At 40.3% G+C, this 20,887-nt stretch overlaps 1 protein-coding gene across 2 annotated transcripts in view; it reads left to right on the top strand.

Annotated features, from left to right (window-relative positions):
• The window catches only part of Ocrl (OCRL inositol polyphosphate-5-phosphatase), a 54,993-nt gene that overhangs the window by 14,152 nt on the left and 19,954 nt on the right, over positions 1-20,887 (top strand). For both annotated transcript variants that reach the window (XM_050123972.1, XM_050123971.1), the window contains exons 4-15: positions 5,211-5,321; positions 5,714-5,800; positions 6,426-6,546; positions 6,634-6,795; positions 7,966-8,067; positions 9,429-9,543; positions 10,927-11,043; positions 11,142-11,329; positions 12,357-12,468; positions 15,263-15,372; positions 16,721-16,856; positions 20,588-20,698. In XM_050123972.1, the coding sequence (XP_049979929.1) occupies positions 5,211-5,321; positions 5,714-5,800; positions 6,426-6,546; positions 6,634-6,795; positions 7,966-8,067; positions 9,429-9,543; positions 10,927-11,043; positions 11,142-11,329; positions 12,357-12,468; positions 15,263-15,372; positions 16,721-16,856; positions 20,588-20,698 (1,472 nt within the window). The remainder of the gene's footprint in view (positions 1-5,210; positions 5,322-5,713; positions 5,801-6,425; positions 6,547-6,633; positions 6,796-7,965; positions 8,068-9,428; positions 9,544-10,926; positions 11,044-11,141; positions 11,330-12,356; positions 12,469-15,262; positions 15,373-16,720; positions 16,857-20,587; positions 20,699-20,887) is intronic.

Raw genomic sequence — 20,887 nt, 5'->3', positions numbered from 1 at the left:
TTTGTGCAGGTGCTGTGCACATACCCACCGCTGCTCTCAGCTCAAGTGCAGTGTGGGTCTGTCATGTCAAGAAGACAGCTTTGTTTCCATCTTCCCCTAAGCCTTGGGAAAGGAGTGTGATATGAAGTCCCATTTGTGGCTGAGCCTGCCACTGGCACTTACACTTTGTATTTTGCCAAGCTGTGAGTTTCTTCCTTAACCACTACCCACTGCACAAACTTTTGGATAAAGACTGAGGGCTTTGAGGGCAGGTTGATACTGTGTCTGTTTAGCAGAGTAATAGCAGTAGGCTTACCCTTGGGGCTTTTGAGTGATCCAACCCTGGGTTTGTGGCTGGATTTACAGTTCCAGTGAATGCAGTTTTAACCATGTTTAATTGAGATTTCTTTGGGACACGTGTGAGTGGATGACTAATTGACAGTCAAACCGATGCCACTTAGAAGCAAAGTCAAAACCACTAGCACGTGAATGATAATATAAATAACGTGATTATGTCGAGAGCTGTGCTGTCTGATGCACATGTATTACATGAATTAGAAGTAAAATTCAGAATTCAGCCATCCATTTCAGTAATCCGTTTTCAAGAGCTCACTAGCCAGATGTGTCCATACTGGACGGTCCAGCTATAGAGCTTGCACAAGATCCCAGAAAATTTGGGACAGTGCTGTATAGAATGAGAAAAGAATGTGTGTTAGTTCAAAGAATTCTGTCTGTTTCTTTAAAGTCACATATAGGAGGAGCCACTTCCAAAAGTAGTACCAACTAATACCCATAGTAGACAAACTGGATGAGTACTTTTGTAAATCTGGAATGGGGAGCGTCTACCCAAAGAATAGCAGGAAGCGTGATTCCTGAGAGGACTGGGGGATGTGTGAGGACGGATTGGTGTCATAGTAGAAGGGATCCTCTTTGAATGGGGCCATAAAAGAGATGAGTGCAAACAGGTAGGCTTCCATTCTCTGAAGTATAGGTTAAGCAACCTGCTGAGTGGGAGGACATGAGAAGGAGCTGGTCCACAATCTGAGAGTACATGAGAAGATGTGAAAGTTATTCCAGGTAATATTAGGACACTAGTTAACTGTAGGAAACAATTGCTTTCTAGGCTAAAGGGTCCATTTGAGGTTGGCGATCGAAATTTTATTATGCTAGCAAATCCAAATGTACATGTGTCTTAGTTCAGGTTTCTGTTGTTTCAGTGAAACACCGTAAGCAAAGAGCAAGTTTTTGGGGGAAAATGGTTTACTTGGCTTATGTTTTCATGTTACTTAACTGTTCATCGTTGAAGGAAGTCAGGACAGGAACTCAAACAAGGCAGGAACTTGGAGTCTGCAGAGGCCATGGAGGGGTGTTGCTTCTTCCTCATGGCTTGCTCCCCCTTCAATCACTAATTAAGAAAATGCTCTGCAGGCTTGCCTCCAGTCGGATTTTTTCTTTCTTTCTTTCTTTCTTTCTTTCTTTCTTTCTTTCTTTCTTTCTTTCTTTCTTTCTATATTTATTTATTAAAGATTTCTGTCTCTTCCCCTCCGCCGCCTCCCATTTCCCTCCCCCTCCCCCAATCAAGTCCCCCTCCCTCGTCAGCCCAAAGAGCAATCAGGGTTCCCTGCCCTGTGGGAAGTCCAAGGACCACCCACCTTCATCCAGGTCTAGTAAGGTGAGCATCCAAACTGCCTAGGCTCCCACAAAGCCAATATGTGCAGTAGGATCAAAAACCCATTGCCATTGTTCTTGAGTTCTCAGAGCTTATGGAAGCATTTTCTCCATCAATGTTTTCTCCTCAGACGACTGTAGTTCTTTCCGAGTTGACATAGATCTAGCCAGCACAATACATCCGTGTACATGTATGCTTATTTCCTCTGGTTGCTCTGGTGGAAGTACTGAGAAGGCAATTAGTTGGACTTTTGTGGGTTGGAATATAGCCAAATAGGTGTTGTGGGAGACCAGAGGTAAAGCAATTGTGGATTTTTGCAACAGACTATGGTGATGACATCTGTTTGAGAAAAGGGGAAGTAAAAGGGTTCCATGGATAGAAAGTGAAGGGATTAATGGGCTGAGGTTCTGTGATGCCCAAAACAATTCCAGTAAAGATAAGCAAGTAAATTGGGAGGAGGAGTAGGTCACAGTGAGACATTTGATTTGGAGTGTGTTAGGTGATGGTGTTTCCATGATGGAAAATCTAGGATATTATTGAGAGAGTCACTGTAGGGAGTGAGGAAATGGTGGCTGAGGTGGAATGGGAAGGTCATTGGGTGAAGGAGTTGAAGGTGTTAACTGGGTTTTCTGCACTAGTTTTCAAACAAGGTGGAGGTGAAGTCTTATGTATCAGGCATCGGATCCTGAATTCTGGGTCTTATAGAGAGTGGCACTCTCACAGAGGAAGAAAGAGAAAGCAGTACAGCCCACTGGATGAGCCTCAGGAGAGAGCGGGTTCCTGAAAGACATGGAGATGGAAGAGGTGGTATTGGATTGCATCATGTTTAAGCCAGGCATGCTAGTACCTGTCTATAGTCTTAGCTACATGAAAAACTGAGGGAGAATCACTTGGGAGCAGGAGATCAAAGCCGGTCTGTGGAGGGGTAACCCACTTGAAAACCAGGCAGTTTGCGTCTGCATCTGATTTTTAATGGAGTTGGATGTTGAAATCCCTTGCAAGTATTTTGCTTAAAACTACCTGTAGTCAAATGTAGTGACAGGTACCTAGACTTCTAGCACTTGGGAGCCAAGTCAATGAAAGACCCTATGTATTTTTCAAAAGATAAAGTGAATGACTCCTGAGGCCTAATAACAGAGTTTAACCTCTGTCTTCCACCTGTTTGTGCACACCCGTGTGGGTACACACACATGCACACAAATAAACCTCTGGAATGTAATGCAACTGTGATTGAGAACTACCAAGAGATACAAAGACTGTTCAGAGGAAGTGAAAGATACAGGATTGTTTGCTGCCCACAGAAGGCTGAGAGTTGGAGCAGGGTGGGAAAAAGGAGAAGAGAAGGTTGGGTCATGAAATAATTTGTTATATTTTCTAAGCACTTTGGTAAAAGAGCATTTGGTGATAATTTTCAAACAGTTTCTGGAATCTTTTGGCCATTAAATAGGTCTATTTTATATTTGCTAAATTCTGTTTTTCAAGAATTGTAGGAAAGGGATTACATGGTTTTGTACTAAATTTGCATCAGATAGAGATTGCTCTGCTTTACCTATTCTGATTGTAACTGACATGAGAAATGGAGGACTCGGGTCCTGAAGCTTTTCCCAGTAGCTTTAAGGCTGTTCCTAAATGACACTTGTCTACCTGCCTTTCTTCTCCTCTGCACAGTGCATCCCCCCAGTAAGTATCTTATCTGTGGCCCTCTTGATTGTCTTTCATTCCTCCATTTTCATCCTTTTTATTCTTCTGACCAGTAATTTTATTTAAAAAAAAAAACCACTGAGTTCTATGAAGATGGAAACAAATGAGATTTTAAAAAGAAGACAAAAACAGAACCAAAGGCAAGAACTAGATTACCAACATAAGAAACTAGGATATGAATCCCATTTCTCCTTTCTTTATTATTTCTAAGTGTAGAAAAGTCCTCTTCCACAGCTATTTGTTGAATGCCTTCTAGCTCTGAATCTGCCATCATTGTCACCAGCAGAGTGACCAGCTAACTCGGGACTTTGTTCATCCTAATAATCTGAAAAGTCTTGAAGCACATATGGGAAGCCCTTAAGTTTCAGACGACTCTGAAACTGTTGGAGAGCATTGGATGATGTGGATATGTGTCCTGCCTCCTGACTAAGGAATGTGTAGCTTTAGGAACACAGGAAAGCAATATGTGTAATCCATTAGAATAAGAATATACACAAATACATAGGCTCCCTGGATCATAAAATCTGAATAGTTGAGTCAGATGGTAATTTTAGGGCACCACAAAACAGGTGAGAGTATGCTGTACCCTTAAGAAGTCTAAGCCTGAGTCTGGAGAGATAGCTCAGCTGCCCATTATGAGGACCAGGGTTCAATTCTCAGAATCCTCATGATAACTCACAACTGTCTGTAACTCCAGTTCTAGAGGGACACACTGCCTCTTCTGACCTGCAAGGGTCAGACACATAACACAGACATACATGTAAGCAGAAATACTCATACATATAAAATAAAAATAATAGTTTTAATAATTAAAGAACTCTGAGACCTTTGTAAATTTACTTTTTTTTTTTTTTTTTTTTTTGGTTTTTCAAGAGAGGGTTTCTCTGTAGCTTTGGATCCTGTCCTGGATCTAGCTCTTATAGACCAAGCTGGCCTTGAACTCAAAGAGATCTGCCTGCCTCTGCCTCCCAAGTGCTGGGATTAAAGGAGTGTGCCACCACAGCCTGGCTGTAAATTTACTTTTTAAGTATTACTATTCATAATGTTTAGAGATGTTTTGCATGCATGTATGTATTGCACCATGTGCATATTTGGTGCCTGCAGAGACTAGAAAAGGGCATTGGATCCCCTAGAACTGAAGTTACTGAAGGTTGTGGTTTAACATGTGGGTGTTGGGAATTGAACCCAAGTCATCAGCAAGAGCATCAAATGCCCTCAACTGCTGAGCCGTCTCTCCAGCACGAGTAAATTTGCTTCAAATTCTACTCTTTCTCAAATGGTTCTTCTTAACCAACCCACTCTTGGAGTAGATCTTTATGTTGCATTTGCAAGATTATTCAAAATCCTCGTTTTTACTTGAGGTATTTTTCACTTGTAAATTGAATTTACTCTGAACCTAACCATGTTACTTCCTATATTACCTTCATGCTTTAGAATACTATATGAGCTGGACTTGAAATGGTGGGGATTTCCAATGTAGAGAGAGGAAGAGGATGATTGATGAGTTTATTATCTTTTGCTAGAACTTAGAAATCCCTGCACTGACATCTGAGAGATCAGGACATAGGAAGCTATGAGTTAGCTTATTATAATCTTGAGTGTCTATTGCTAGATCAGTCTGCTTATTGACACAGTCCATGAGCACTGTGCGTACTGTGAGTACTTCCCATAGGGTTTCCTCTCTGTTTGAGCCCCTCAACCACTGCAATACCGAGCCCTTGCTCTTGGATATGCGCTCCTTATTGAAGGTCTAGAATATTTGTAATCTGGACCTCCTACTGACCAAAAAATTTCAGAATACTGTTTCAATAAAGCAGTGTATCACACCTCTAGGTATCTGTGGATTTAATTCTTTTTAAAGGTGGCTGCAAAATTCGGGTGCAAGGAGACTGGACCAGAGAACGCCACTTTGAAATTCCTGATGAAGAGCTCTGCTTAAAGTTCCTCTCAGAAGTCTTTGCGGCACAGGAAGGTAACTCAAGACTCAGCAAGTTTCTTTCCACTATTTCAGTGGGAGTAAAATACTGATGTGCTGATTTAGAGTAACGGAGCCGTTAACCAAGCCCCCTGCCCCTTGAGCCCTGAGAGCTGATTTTTTTTTCTTCAGGAATGAACCCAGGATAGATTAAGGAAGAAGTCTACCCAGCTCTAAAAAGAAAGTCAGTGGCATGGCATGCAGTTCCCTGCAGCCTGTAATCCCCCTCCTTTTGCCCCCAAGATGACTCAGAGGTGTCGGTATTTCCTTAGTCTCTTCCATTCCATTCCAGAATTGTGCTGACCATGTATTTACTCGGGGAGTTTAAATAAATGAGTAGCTTTGCGTTTGTAGTTTCCCAGTTTCTGACCTAAATCTTGTCTTTCCAGCTAAGTCACAGCTTCTTGTTCCAGAACAGAAAGAATCATCTAGCTGGTATCAGAAATTAGACACTAAGGATAAACCTACTTATTCAGGTATTAGAAAGACTCTTTTATCTCCGGTTGCTATGATCATTTTAGAGTCGATAGATTGTATTAGTTCAGATTAATTGGTGGTGTAGAGTGGTTTTATTGAACCCATGACCATGGACCAATGTTTCACTCTATGGTATACTAGCTCTTTACAGGCCAACTGGAAAAAAAAGGTTAAAAAGTACAAACTCCACAGCCAGACAGCCTAGGTTTGAATGTCAAGTCAGTAAAATACTGACATGAAGCTTACAGTTTTATGTCATCGTGTTTGAGTGACTCAAAAACCCTGAACGTCTGTTTCCTTCTCTACAGTGTGGGAAGAGTTTTCATTAAAAATACTTTATGAGGTTATTGTAATGTAAGAAAGACAAATGATATATAATCCCTTCTATAAATGTCGGCTTACATTATTCAAAATCCAGATCAGTATAAATTTTCTATCATTACAGTTAACATGTCAGTGCTTCTTGGTTGAATACGAGTCTTAGCATAATTTAAGTGATTACGACCGCTGCGGGGCCCTTCTGTTTAGCAACATTGCTGATTTTGCGCATAAAAGCCTTGTCTATCCTGGCTATGTTGGAGGATCTCTGTTTCTTCACTTCACTTTGAATCTTGTATCCTTCAGGGCTGCTTGGATTTGAGGATAATTTTTCATCTATGAATTTAGATAAAACAGTGAACACACCAAACTACCCCACAGCGATTCATCGGGAACCACCCCCTCCACCTGCTTCAGTAAACAGAATGTAAGTTCTGTATCACAGCATACTTCCCCCCTATAATAGGCTTGTATGTTAGCCTGTTTTACTTTTGAATCCTGCTTGATGTGCTAGGCCTCTACGTGAAAAGGAAGCTTCAAACAAAGAACAGCCCAAAGTGACCAACACCATGCGGAAGCTATTTGTACCAAATACCCAGTCTGGGCAGCGAGAGGGTCTCATCAAACATATCCTTGCAAAGCGAGAAAAAGAATATGTCAACCTCCAGTCTTTCAGGTTTGTCTGTCTTCTACCCGCTGAGTCTAAAACTTTAGGTATTTGTCTTTTTATTTGTAAAAATATTAGCTTCATTAAGAATCAAAGCATGCTCCAAGGCAATGTTCATTTGACTCAGACTTCTGTCTCTGCTGGCCAAAAACATATATATCTAAGATCATGCAGAAGCTATACTTTCAATTTCCTAACTGCTAATAATACCATGTCTACTAATATTTCTACCCACACTTAGGGGAACAAATCAAACTCACATATAATAGAAAATTGTCCTCTCACGCCTTCTATAAACAAGTATGTGTCTCATCTGGCCTACTGAATCTTTGTCCAGCCAGTACTGGAAAACTAAAGTCCACCAGTACTGCCATGTATTTACAGCTTTGATAAATTAAATAAAGTTTCACCCAGTCATCTTGATTGGAAGATCTATCCTGAATCCTTTCCTATTAGTTTTCATTTCACTTTGGCTCATTAACATCTCATTTTCTGGACCCTGGTATATGTGGTATAAAGGAGAGGTGATGGGGTGTGGCATGTATCCCCAGTGTGTTATTCATGGGCAGAATATGCCTTTCTAATCCAAGACTCCAGTCCCGTCTTCTAGCCTAACATGCATCATTTCCTCAAATCCAGTCACAACTGCAGTTCCTCATATTCTGTACAGCACTTATATGTGAACAATTAGGACAGTCATGAGTCATCCCTTCTGCCTTCCTGCTTAGTGTACTATCTGCCTCATCAAAATTTTCCAAAGAGTTGTCCTCATGATCCTCAAGAAGTGAGGTTTTTTTTTTCAGTTTAGCTATAGCTCCTTACAGAACAGTTGTCCTTATTAGCCTGTCTCCAGTGCAAAAACAGCTCTTTCCATTCTAACCTAAAGCTGTCCCTTAATGAATATGGATAAAGTTTGAGTGGACATTTGTCAAGAAATTTAAGTGTGTCTGTTTAAAATACAGACCTAGCTCCTTTTTGGTGATTCACTTGATGTAAAATGTAGAGAAAATAAACCCAGGGCTTTGTATTCTATGAGCAAAATTTTTCTTATGTAGCTGGCAAAACACTTTGAAGCGTTATGTTGATCAATATACCCTTTCATAGAAATGTTAAAAGCAGTATTATGTTTGTTAATGCTTTATCTTTGTTTTCAAATTAATTTTTGTTGTACTGTATTAGATTTTTTGTTGGAACTTGGAATGTGAATGGCCAGTCTCCAGATAGCAGCTTAGAACCTTGGCTGAACTGTGATCCAAATCCTCCTGATATTTACTGCATTGGGTAAAGACCACTTCTGGACCTTCCTTTTCCTCTATTTGGTATTAATGTAACATGGCTTTGGCCTCTCTCTCACCTTTGTCTGTGTATGTGGTTGTGTATACAATGCGTTAGCATTACATTGGGGGCCTCCATCTCACCTTCTTTTTTATTCTTTAACCATTTCATTCTTGGATAGAATAAATTTTAGTTGTTTCCACCCCTATGACCTTCTTTCTCTCCTGCTGAAACCTTTCTTCCCAACCAGTCTACCTCCTACATCCATGTCTTCTTTATATACGTGACCCATTGTGTTTAATTGGAGTTTCCCGTGTGAGCATGGATGGGAGGTTTTTTACTGGAGCGTGAGCAACTTATCAGTGGCTATACCCCAAAAGAAAGTGACAGCCTTTCCACCAGCAACCATTAACTGCCCATTGTCCCTCAGGGAGGGGTAGAGCCTCATGGGCCCCTCCCCTATCCATGATGAAATGTTGATGGGTCCAATTTGCAAAAGTCTTATGCAGACAACCACAACTGGAGTGAGTTCAAGGGGAGCAATGATTATGTCATCAGGAAGACGTCCTTTTGCTGTACATGTCACCGTCTTCTGACTCTTACATTCTTTCCATACCCTCTTCCACATGTTCCCTGAGCCTTGCAATGTGTGATGTAGCTGCCCCATGGTGACAGGGCCCTCCACCATCACTAATTCTCAGCACTTTGGCCAATAACGAGTTCCTCCATTAACTGCCACCCACTTCTATGTTAAAGCCTACCTTATATCTACCTTAGTTTTTGAGAGACTCTCCACTGAACCAGGAGCTTGCCTCGAGATCCTCCTGTCTCTTTCTCCCCAGTGCTGGGATTGCAGGTATATTCTACACCCCCAGCTTTGTTTTCCGTGGATGCTGAGGACTGACCTCGTGTCCTCACACTTGGACAGCAAGCACTTTATTGGCGGAGCCGTTTCCCCAGCCTTCATCTTCCTATTTTTTCTAAAACTCGTTTGGTTAAAAACTTGATGTGAACTATATGTGAGGGTTAATTTGTGGGTCAAAAGAAAGCATGAATGAAACCCATAGGAAATTGCTCATAGTAGAAACAGATGAAATCAATTCTCACAGTGATTATTCAAAGGTTGTAAAAGAAAAGTTTCACTACTATCCCTATGAGAGTTTTGATTGTTATTGTTTGGTTTTAGTATAACCTATGAATATAGTGGTGGGGATTCTTTAAAAAAAACTACATGTCTTTTATAAAATTTATCTTGCATTCTTTTTTTCCCTTTACTCTGATGTCTCAGAAAATGGGAAAGGAGGCAGTCACTAAGTTATGGGCTGTGTATACCATAGCTATAGCCTCTGCCCCCATTTTTCCCTCAGATTCCAAGAGCTGGATTTGAGCACAGAAGCCTTTTTCTACTTTGAATCTGTAAAAGAGCAAGAATGGTCCATGGCCGTGGAAAGGGGTCTGCCTTCAAAGGCCAAGTATAAAAAAGTAAGCTACACTGGATTATCTCATTCAGTCTATAACTAAGTAGACCTCACTGGCAGTTAGTCCATTAGCTGAACCTCTTTCAAAAAGCTTGTTAAATAATTGAATTCTTCCTCAGATGAAATACTGTGCTATAGGAGCCTAATCTACCATAGTTTCTTCTGGGGGGAGCATAAGTTTTCTGTTCATAATTTTTTATCACTTGGATAGCCTTTAGAAGAAAACAGTTTACTGTTTTTGCATTGATAATTAAGTCAAAATAATTACATATAAGCTAATTGATCTGTCTGTGCAATAAAAGTACAACTGTCTTCCAACATGGCCAAAATAAAATGCCTACCAGAAAAGCAGATTGAAGCTTATGGGGTGCATAAAGTGTGCTTTAGATTCAGAACAAGAACAGCAGTGTTGTGGTATTTAAACAAATTCTAGACTTCTTTGTAGGTGAAGAATAAAGTTGAGGGGCTGAAGAGATGGCTCAACAGTTAAGAGCACTGGCTGCGCTTCCAGAAGACCTGGGTTCAATTCCCAGCATTGATATGGCAGCAAACAACTTTCTCTAACTCCAAGATCTGACACCCTCACACAGACACACATTCAGGCAAAGCACGAATGCACATAAAATAAAAATAAATAGTTTTTAAAAGGTATATGCAACAACACTCAGCTATTTGTTAAATAATAATAACAATAAAGTTGTCTTTAGCAAGGTGGTCAAGTTTGTTGGTCTTTAGAAGATATTTGGTATAGGCATTTTCATTTCAAGGCGACTATCCTAATCTCAGAAGGAGTAATCTAATGTTCTTCTTTGCTTTTGAACAGTTTATGTAGGTGGCATAAATCGTGAAGATATTACAGCTCTCTAGCTCATTTAGACTAAAAATAATAAAAATTCAAAGGATCACTGTAGATTTAAATATCTTAGACAACGTGAAATCAGAGTCTAGGAAGGAGAAGGAAGAACTTGCTGGGATAATGGCTTGTTTTTTACTATTTGAATTTTTAATGTACTGTCAGTGAGGTACAAAGTGATTTACAAAGAGAGCTAAAACTGAGCATGTGAGTTAGTGGTAGAGTGTCTGCCTGCATAGCATGCTCAGGGTTCTTCATTTGATCCTCAGCACTGACAAATAGAAACACACAGGGGTGGGGGGACAGAGAGAGAGAGAGAGAGAGAAACTTCTACATTATCTTTTGTTAGTCAAATTGAGACTAGAGCTTCCACAGAGAACCTTGGTTTCCAATTTATGGGGTCCAATAGGAAATTAAAGGATGCAGATACAGATGTGGACATCAGTAATCACTTTGTTGGTCATTCTAAGAAGGTAGCTATGTAGCAGAAAGTGATGCTCACATTAGCTGTTTGTAACTCCCTGAAACTCATAGGTGCAACTAGTCCGCCTTGTGGGGATGATGCTTCTTATATTTGCCAGAAAAGAGCAGTGTCGGTATATACGTGATATTGCTACAGAAACTGTGGGAACTGGAATCATGGGGAAAATGGTGAGTTACTTTGGCAATTAATTTGATTATTGTTGGTATCTATGTGAAATTTGGTTGCACCCTGTGTTTCCTAACTTTATAATTGCCTTTGCTACCAGGGAAACAAAGGAGGAGTCGCTGTGAGGTTTGTGTTTCATAACACCACCTTCTGCATCGTCAATTCCCACCTGGCTGCCCATGTGGAAGAGTTTGAAAGAAGGAATCAGGATTATAAGGACATCTGTGCAAGAATGAGTTTTACAGTCCCCAATCAGGCTCTCCCACAGCTGAACATCATGAAACATGAGTAAGTGGCCTCTCCATGGCCTTTGCGTGGAGAGGTAGCAGGGGTTAGATAGGGTGAGAAGCTATGGAGCTGTGAAAAGGGAGGGATTACCATTTGGGGATTTGGACCACAAGGAAGAGAATGTGTTATTTAGAACTAGATTCGCTGAGGCCGAGAAATTAGATTTGGCATTAGGGGAGAAAGGTTTGTATTAGTGTAACTTCTAAAATAAGGCTGAAGGAGTCTACACATTAGTGTCATTTTAAATAATGAAATAGAAATGGTCACTGTAAGTGTGATAATAAAAGATAAAATGAATAAACATGGTTTAAAATCCTTTACTTACCTCCTCTTCTCCCCAGCCAGTCCCTTTCTCCATAGGAGACTGTATTTAACATTTCTAGATGTGCACTGTCTAATATGATAGCCAGCATCTGGCTGTTGGTATTTGAAAGTCATTCGTCAAACTGAGAGGTCTGTGAGCAAAAGCTATATTGGATTTTGAAGATTGCTTGGGGGATTTTGAAGATTGCAAGGTGGGATACCTTAATTTGCAAAATATTAATCACACCTTAATGATTTGGGTGTATTAAGTTAAATAAAAGTTGTTTTTTTCTAGTTTTATTTTTTCTAGTAGCTGCACTTACTTTGAACAGAACCTCAGGGATCTGGGAGGCAAAAAGCATTAAGATTCTCTTCGCCTAGAGACCTGGCAGGCGGCCAGACAAAATTTTGAAGCTAATCCAGCAAATAAACTGCATGCTTCTCAGTCCATTAACTCCTTGGCTTCCAAATCCCATATGTGTACTATATGGCCCCACTTTCATTCAGTTTTATGTGGCGTGCCTATTTTCCCAGCTATTTTATAGTCTATTGGCTTTCTCCGGGATCGGCAGTACTTGCCCCTAAAGAATTGATGGCAGCTTTAAACCCCTTGTCAGCGATAAATAGATCCTTAGAAGTAGTCTACCCATTTTCTTCTCTCAGCTCTCCTCTGATTGACTTTAATGTTAATTAGGGCTATTCTAATCTGTTTCTTGGTCTTCAGTGTTGTCATTTGGTTGGGAGACTTGAACTACAGACTTTGCATGCCTGACGCCAATGAGGTGAAAAGTCTTATTAATAAAAATGACCTTCAGAAGCTCTTGAAATTCGACCAGGTAAGTGAAGTTTCAATGGCAGAGTTGGTGAGGATTATGAGACAGACATGGTAGGCATGGCTTATGCTGGGAAGAGATCCAAGTTATCTTGCAAGACATTGTACCTGGGGATATATAGATTTGGAGTGCCTCGATTAAGTACTAAGATTCAAGGGAGATAATGTTGGTGACAAAAAGCCAATGTAAAATTCATTTAGTAAGTGATTATCAGGCAGAGATTTTAGAGATTTGTCTAGACTGGCTACAGAATACATGAGGTTAGTTGGAGAATACTTCCTAGAGGAGAATGGCCTTCTGCTGTGTTAATGTGGTTTAGCAGATGGAATGGGGAAAATTGTTCTGTGATTATTTGGCAGACTGAGCAACAGCTTGGAGATCAAACAGAGGGGAAAAAAGGTTTTTTTGGGGATGACCAGCATAAGCTATAGTCAAATAGGAACTGATTGATAAATTGGTGTTGACTGATATTTAGCTGTTGATGTTAAAACCAGTGGAAGGGGCTGAGAAGGTAGCTCAGTGGATAAAGTGTTTGTTGCACAAGAATCTGTACTTGAGTTAGGATCCTCAGCACCCATGTAAATGCCAGGCACAATAGCATGCATCTGTAATCCCCATTCTGAGGGAGACAGGTGTATATCCCAAGGGCTTACTGGTCAGTCAGCCTAGTCCAAACAGTGAGCTCCTGGTTCAATGAGAGCCCAGTCTCAAAATATAAGGTAGAGAAGTGATAGAAGAAAGCATCCTGATAGCACCCTCTGACTTCTACACATCCCTACACGGACGCCTACCCACATATAAACAAACAAGAACAACCAAAGTACTGGTGGGGAAATTATTGATTATGGAGCGCTCAGACAAAACATGATATTCAGTAAACCAGTCTCTGTGACTATAAGCCTCTATGTTGGTGTGTAAAGCTGGTAAATGAGTTGAATTTTTATTTTTACACAACCTTTTTTTATTTTTGCACTTGAACATCACTATAAAGCCTGTCCTAGCCTGGAACTAGTTGTATAGCCTAGGGCTGACCTTGAACTTGCGCTTCTTCTACCTCTGCTTCCTAAGTGCTGCTGTTACAGACATGGGCCAAAACACCTTGATCATAAGAATAATTTTTTTTGGAATATAGGTAGTGATCAATGAAAATGAATATTCCTTCATGTCATTTCATATTTGATTTATACATATTAATTGTACACTGTCATTGTGTTTCTTTGATGTATCAGCATGTAGAGTTGGAGTAGAGTAATCAAATCCAGCCTCTGGGATCTGGGGATGTAGCTCAGTGGTCAAACACTTGCATAATCTATATTAGGCTGCGAGGACAATCTAGAGCACCATAAAAATCACCTTGTTATTTTTATATGACCTCTCCTCACATTCCACTTTCTGATTATCACTATTCTGCATTCAGTCTGACTTCTTTTGGCTTTCATGCCTGAGAGCTAAATTGTAACATTTGTCTTTCTGTGTCAGATTTATTTCATTTAACAATAATTACGTCTAGCTCATCCATTTTGCTGCAAATGACAGTGCTTCATTGATTATGACTGAATAATAGATGTGTGTCACATTTTCTTTATCTAGTCAGTATTCACAGGCACTTTTCTTGGTTCCTTATTTTTGGCTATATAACTAATGCCACAGTAAACATATGTGAACACTTATCTCTTTGGTATGCTGGTTTTACTTTCTTATTATGTACCCAGCACATCGTGGTACAGGAGTGAAAGTAAATGCTTCTTAATGAGAAAAGACAAAGTTTTAACTTGATTCAAATGTCTTTAAATCCCTATGAGAGCCTTTTGACCTTTCGACACAGTAAAAATTCAAGTGTTGTGCAGCACAGTAGTTTTTATAGTGAGTCTTCCTTAGCTATCTGCCTTCACACTGAAGTTGAAGGGCTAATTTGTATCCCTTCCTCTTTCTTGCTTCTAGAAAGGGTACAGTTGGGATAATTGCTGAATCTTGTGTAACTTCGGTAAAATATCTGAGTGAGGATAACTTTTTACAAGAATGGGTTATAGGGCTGGAGAAATGAGTACTTGCCTTGCCAGCATGATGGCCTGAATTTGGATTCCAACATCCATAAAAAAGCCAAGCATGAAAACATGGACCTGTAACCCCAGCACTAACAGGGAGAGGTGGAGACAGGAGGGTCAGTGTGTGTGTGTGTGTGTGTGTGTGTGTGTGTGTGTGTGTGTGTAGGGGGGGAGGGAGAGAGAGAGAATGAGTGGGTTAGAGCATGTACGTGCAGTGCCCATGGAGACCAGAATAAGTCTGTGGATCCCTTAGAGCTGAAGTTACAGGTAGCTGTGAGCCATCCAACAAATTTGGGTCCCCTGGAAGAGCAGTGTGCTCTCTTAACCACCGGGCCCTCTCTATTGCAGCAACTCACCCACTTTTTTAAAAAAAGAAGAAAACATTAACTAGTCATTGAAATTGGTTTCAGGAATTATCCTTTTAAGGTCTGCATGGTTTTGGTGGTGGTGGTGGTGTTGTAATTATGATTATGCTAGGTTGTGCCTGTCCAGTTCTAAGCAATGTAGGACTATTTGAAGTTCTTGTTTCCACAGTTTTGTCCTGACCACAGTTGGCAATAAAATGGCAAGGTGCTAATAACAAGTGTTGTCATTGAATCCGAAAGATTAGCAGTCTTATCTGTGTATTTTTCCACACTTGAAAAGGCTCTGGAACTGGATCCCTACAAAGGGAACAGTGACCAACCAGCCTGATTATCACCTCTGTTACTGTAGTGCTGTTGTGCTTACATGGTGTTTCTTTCTGGCTGCAGTTAAACATTCAGCGCACACAGAAAAAAGCCTTTGTGGATTTCAATGAAGGGGAAATCAAGTTTATTCCCACTTACAAGTACGATTCTAAAACTGACAGATGGGATTCCAGGTAAAGTGATAAGAACCTTCTCGCAGACGAGGTTAAGGCTTGATCTTTACTGTGCCTTTCCATGTCCCTTCTGACAGGCTAGGATTTTTTTATATCATTCCGTATGCAGAGAGGGAAATCTAATGGCTTAGTGTTATTACAGAAGAGTATTTCAAACTGAGCTTATATTAGAAAAGTATTAATTAGATATCAGGGCTGGTGACATTTTATGAGCTGCCTCTGGTACCTTGTTTCTGTCACCTCTGCAAACTTGTTTAGATTTTTTTTGTGTTCCCTAGTCTTACCTTTCTTTCTCACCTAAGGCTCTTAGCCTCCTCCCCTAATGCTTACCTAATGCTCTTCGCCAAACTACTTCTCTGCTACTGACTCTCGATACTCTGAGAACCAAGAGTCATAAGCAGTTCTCCAAGCAGAGTCATTCTTGGTCCTGAGAACACATTAGAATCCACTGGTAAGGGCCTGGAGAGATTGCTCAGTGGCTAGAATACTTGGTGCTCTTGCAGAGGACCTAAGTTCAGGAACTCCAGTTCCAAGGGATCTGACATCTTTCTCTGACCTTTGAGGACATCTGTATATATATATACACATGTATGTATATATGTATATGTATGTGTGTATATATATATATATATATATATATACACACACACACACACATTAATGAAAAAGACAAAAATAATCCTCTTAGACATCCTGAAGTCTGGACCCATACTTCTTAGAAGAGAAAGCTCTAGTCTTCTCCAGAGGTTAAACCTGGCCTAGAAATAGAGAATGGCGGTTTTCAAGTCCATTAGTTGTCTATCATGGAGTACCATTGAAGTCAGGTAGAGCAAAGGAAGAAAAAATATTAAGGATGGGATCCTGACCTGAGAAGGCTATTTTTTAATTAATTAATTTATTTATTAAAAATTTCCACCTCCTCCCATTTCCCTCCCACTCCTCCCACTCCCCTCCCCCTTCCTCTCCAGTCCACGCAGTCGAATCAAAACTCAGTGCCATTGTCCTTGGCTCTGAGAAGGCTGTTTTAAGGAGGTGCTGTTCCATCCTTCCCTGTGGTGACATTTACGATGCAGACCTAAATTTAGGGAAACCATCCCTCCATTAGTTGACACTAGGCACGTTGTACTTTGTACTGGGCAGTAGTGCTAGGAGTTTAGTGGCTGACAAGCATACACAGGCCCTTATCGGTGCTTGCAATGTAGAGAAGATGATAGGGACCGCCTGGGAAGGAGAAGTATGTGCTTCATTGGAAGCATATTAGAAGAGGCCTAATGTGATTCTAAACCAGTGTGTGTTACAACATCCTAGTGCCGTATACTCTGTTTGTGACTCATTCCTTTATTTACAGTGGGAAATGCCGAGTTCCAGCCTGGTGTGACCGAATTCTTTGGAGAGGAATAAATATTAATCAACTTCATTACCGGAGTCACATGGAACTCAAAACTAGTGACCACAAGCCTGTTAGCGCCCTGTTCCATATTGGGGTAAATAGTTGATTGCTCATTCATTTGTTTACGTGTTAAGTAGCTACTTCCAGAGCATTATGGAGATAGAGTAAATTCGTACTCCAGCGTGCCATAAATGTTCTCTAAGCAAATAATCATTCTCAGAGTTGAGTGGTTAGCACCCCTCAACCCTCCCAAATGCTAGCCTTCTATTTCTTCATGATCCTGTCTTTTTACTGATATGCAGATATTTTATTCCATGTAGGCACAGACTGATCAGAACAGAACCAGATCTACTCATTAAAGAGAGTCCTGTCCACTGCAGTGGCACATTCCTCTCAAACAGCATAGATATTATGTTGTTTTGTACTTGGTTGCATCTTAGGCTGAATTGATAACCTGTTTCACCTCTAATGTGAATGCATTTTCCCATTTTAACTGTGTTATGAGTGTGGAAATTATCTTATAAGCTTGGTGGTTGATATTTTGATTAATTCTTGTGTATTTTCCACATATGTGGTCATGTAACCTGTCAGGATATAACTCTTGTGAGTCTCACTAGGATGAATTAGGTAGTCTACTGCTTGGTTTTACATTCCAGGTCAACCAGTTTGTAATTGTGAAGAGTATGGACAATTTATTTAGCATCCTTATGTGTCAATCTCCTCTACCTAGCATGCTGGTAATGGGACCTACTCATGAGGATTAATGAGTTCAACCATGCGAAGGGCGTAATGAGACAGGTTACGTTTGTTTATGTCAGTTTCAGGGACTGCTGTCGTAGGTGTTACCCATGTGTCTTTTTTTTTTTGAAAAGATTTATTTGTTTCTATTTTATGTACGTTAGCATTTTTGCCTGCATGCATGTCTATGTGAGGGAGTCTGATCTTCTGGAACAGGAGTTACAGACAGTTGTGAGCAGCCATGTGGGTGCTGGGAATTGAAGCCGGGTCCTCTGGAAGAGCGGCCAGTGTTTGTGACCACTGAGTCTTCTCTCCACTCCCACCTCCACCCTCAAGTCCTCTTTTAAAGAAGAATGACTTTAGGGCATTTCCCTGAGAAACAAAATTAGTTCTTGGTCTTAGAGTATATTAAAATTTTCAAGACAACCAACAACTTTATTTTTTTCCACCTTTGGGCTGCACTTGTTTTTGTTTCTTGTTATATTTTGCCTGGGGAGGCACATGCTGTGTGCTGTGTAAAGGTAAGAAGACAGTTTGGTAGGAGTTGTTTCTCACCTTCCAGTATCCACAGTTGTTTTTCATTTGATGCTAGGAATCAGACACAGGCTTTTGTGCCTTCTAAACGCCTGCCAGATCACTGAGCTGTGCACCCCTACCCCTTCCCTTCCATTCCAACATACAGCAGCTAGTATCTGTGGGCCCAAAATGGCTTTAGGGAATTCGTGCACGTCAGTTACTTCCCACAACAGTGCTCACTTAAATATTTTCCACTTCACAGATGAGCAGATAAAAACTCAGGGGAGTTCCAGCATGACTTCTTTGAGAGTGATACAACACTTGCATGAGCCCTTTGTGGGGCTGGCAAGGTGTCTCAGTGGGTAAAGGTACCTGTCAGCAAGCCTGATGTCCCAACTTTGATTTTTGGGATCCACACGGTGGAAAGAGAGAATCAGACAACTTCTGAAAGTAGTCCTCTGACCTCCACATGTGTGGCGTGCCACATGCACACACATGCATGCACACACAGAGAAGAAAATTTGTCTTTTTGTTAAAATAGAGACCTAAGCCGAATTTACACAAAAGGCTGAGACTCTTTAGTAACTGTCATCTCCCACTTGAGACTTTTCATAAATCCCTACTTCCTAGCCAGGCAAACACCATGTATGAGTGTTTGTCTTCCTAGACGTGTATCATCATTGGTGCCTTCTGTGATGGTGGAAATGTCTTATATCCATGCTAGACTTCTGCATATGTCTTTCTGCTTAAAAGTTTTGTGTATATGTGTGTGTGTTGTAAATGGTCTTATACTATGTGCTGATCTGAATTTTGTTTGTGATATATAGTATATCTCTCTGGGTAATTTTGTTAAGATCTAGCTCATTTTCCTTTTATACTGAATTCCTAATTTGTTGGGGATTTCCTTTTCTGAAATGGATGTATCCCATGGTAAGATTCTTCCCACCACCCTCTGTTATCCTAGATGCACCATTAAGTAGTGCTAATCCACAGAGAATAGGTTTGCTTTTATTGAGTAACTACTTCATACTTTAGAACCTTGGGCTAACTATTATTAGAGACTTTAAAAACTATATTACACATTGGGGCACCACCACAGGCCCCAGGGACTTTTAGCAAAGGAGTCAAGTGTTCTGTTGTCAGTTTCTAAAGACTTGCTATGGACTGTCTGAGACGAAGCTTTTCTGAGACAGTGTTCTACCCTGCACTGGGTTCTGTGATCTGCTGTGATGGCACTCAGATTTTAGGGAAAATGCTCATTGCCCAGAGAACTTTGTAAGAAGAAAAAAGGATGGAGCCATGAACCCCTCACCTCAACAATGTGAGAATAGTCCCAGGCCCCTGTGATTTTTAAACCTCAACCAGGTGGAATCTGTTGCTTACCTCGTCTTTCTGAAAGAATCTGCATAGTATTCCAGATCTTGCCAGGGAGGCAGTTATGTGAACTGCTCAACTCTTAGAATAGCCCTTGCTTCTGTGGTCTTGAAAGTTCAAACAATATTTTTTAAGAAAGAAAAAGTTACATTTTTTTTTAAAGAATTTAAGATTTAACTTAACCTAACGCTTTACATACTGTGGGGTTAAAGTGATAAACCCTCAGTTCCTCAGTTCTCTAAGTTATGGCAGCAATGTATTTAAAAAAAAAACTCCCTAGTCCATTTAGTTCCCCTGTTTCCCACATCTGCCTCAGAACTTTGCTGTATACATGAATCTTTTTAAGATGGATTTTTGTGATTTTATACTTTATGTAAAAAGGAAACTGATGTCTCAAATATGACAGTGATGTTACATTACTTATGCCAAGTGGTAACATTAGTTTGTTTGAACTTTTAATATTTACAAAAATACAGCTATGTCAGGAAGCTGGAAATGCTGTGTCATCTAGAAACTTTCTTGACCCATTACTGCAAATGACTTGTCTGTTGTCATGGTTTTACTCCAGGACATTTTGTGGTGGCCCTTTTCTAAAATGGTCACTGGCTCCGTTTCCTAACACCATAGCTTTCCTGTTAGTAATCTGAGCAATTACCTGATTCCTGTCAACGGGCATAGCAACTAATGGACTTAAATGCTTCAAGCATTATTTTGTACAGTTTCACAATTTTTGCTTGTTAAAAATAGCAGTGGATGTGCTTTAGCACTGCAAGAAATCATTTTTATTACAAGTTCTCATTTTCTCCACTCTCAGATAATTAACAATGGAGCAAGGAAAAATATATACCATATACCCAGATATCTTAGAGATTTTACTTTTCCAGAAATTTCGCCATTTGACTTTATCTTTCCCATAAAGTGGATTTTATAATGCTTATTAATTTATTTTAGTGGCTTTTAGAATTTATTAGGACTTCTTAGAGAAGTTGAGATTACATGAGACTAAATAAAAATCTGTTTCCTTTCAGGTGAAGGTTGTAGATGAAGCAGGATATTAAAGCTTTGAAGGGTGTTGATTGTACTACAGTTTATCTCAAAGGTGTTTCCGTAATGCCCAGTTTGAAATTATTAGATACTCTTCGCTGGAGATGAGCTAGGAGTGTGTAGAGCTGAAAATGGTTCCTTCTTTCCCGTTAGGTGAAGGTTGTGGATGAACGAAGGTATCGGAAGGTCTTTGAAGATATCGTGCGCATTATGGACAGAATGGAAAATGACTTCCTTCCTTCATTAGAACTTAGCAGGAGAGAGGTGAGCAAAACTAGACTGCTTCCTGTCTACTCTCCATTATTAGTTAACACAGAGGAAACCGTGTCACTTCAAAGGGCATCAAGGATAACATCTCCACTGGTGTCAGACTGTCTCTGTTCTGGTGTCAGCTTTGCAGTTCGGTAGCTAGAGGAGCACAAGAAGCCACAGAGATGCAGCTCCCTTTCCTGG

Source organism: Alexandromys fortis, unplaced genomic scaffold (genome assembly GCF_014885135.2).
Source record: "Alexandromys fortis isolate MF-2015 unplaced genomic scaffold, M_Fortis_MF-2015_v1.1 scaffold_224, whole genome shotgun sequence".
In the NCBI taxonomy this organism is placed as follows: domain Eukaryota; kingdom Metazoa; phylum Chordata; class Mammalia; order Rodentia; family Cricetidae; genus Alexandromys; species Alexandromys fortis.
This window is presented reverse-complemented; position numbering and strand designations above follow the sequence as displayed.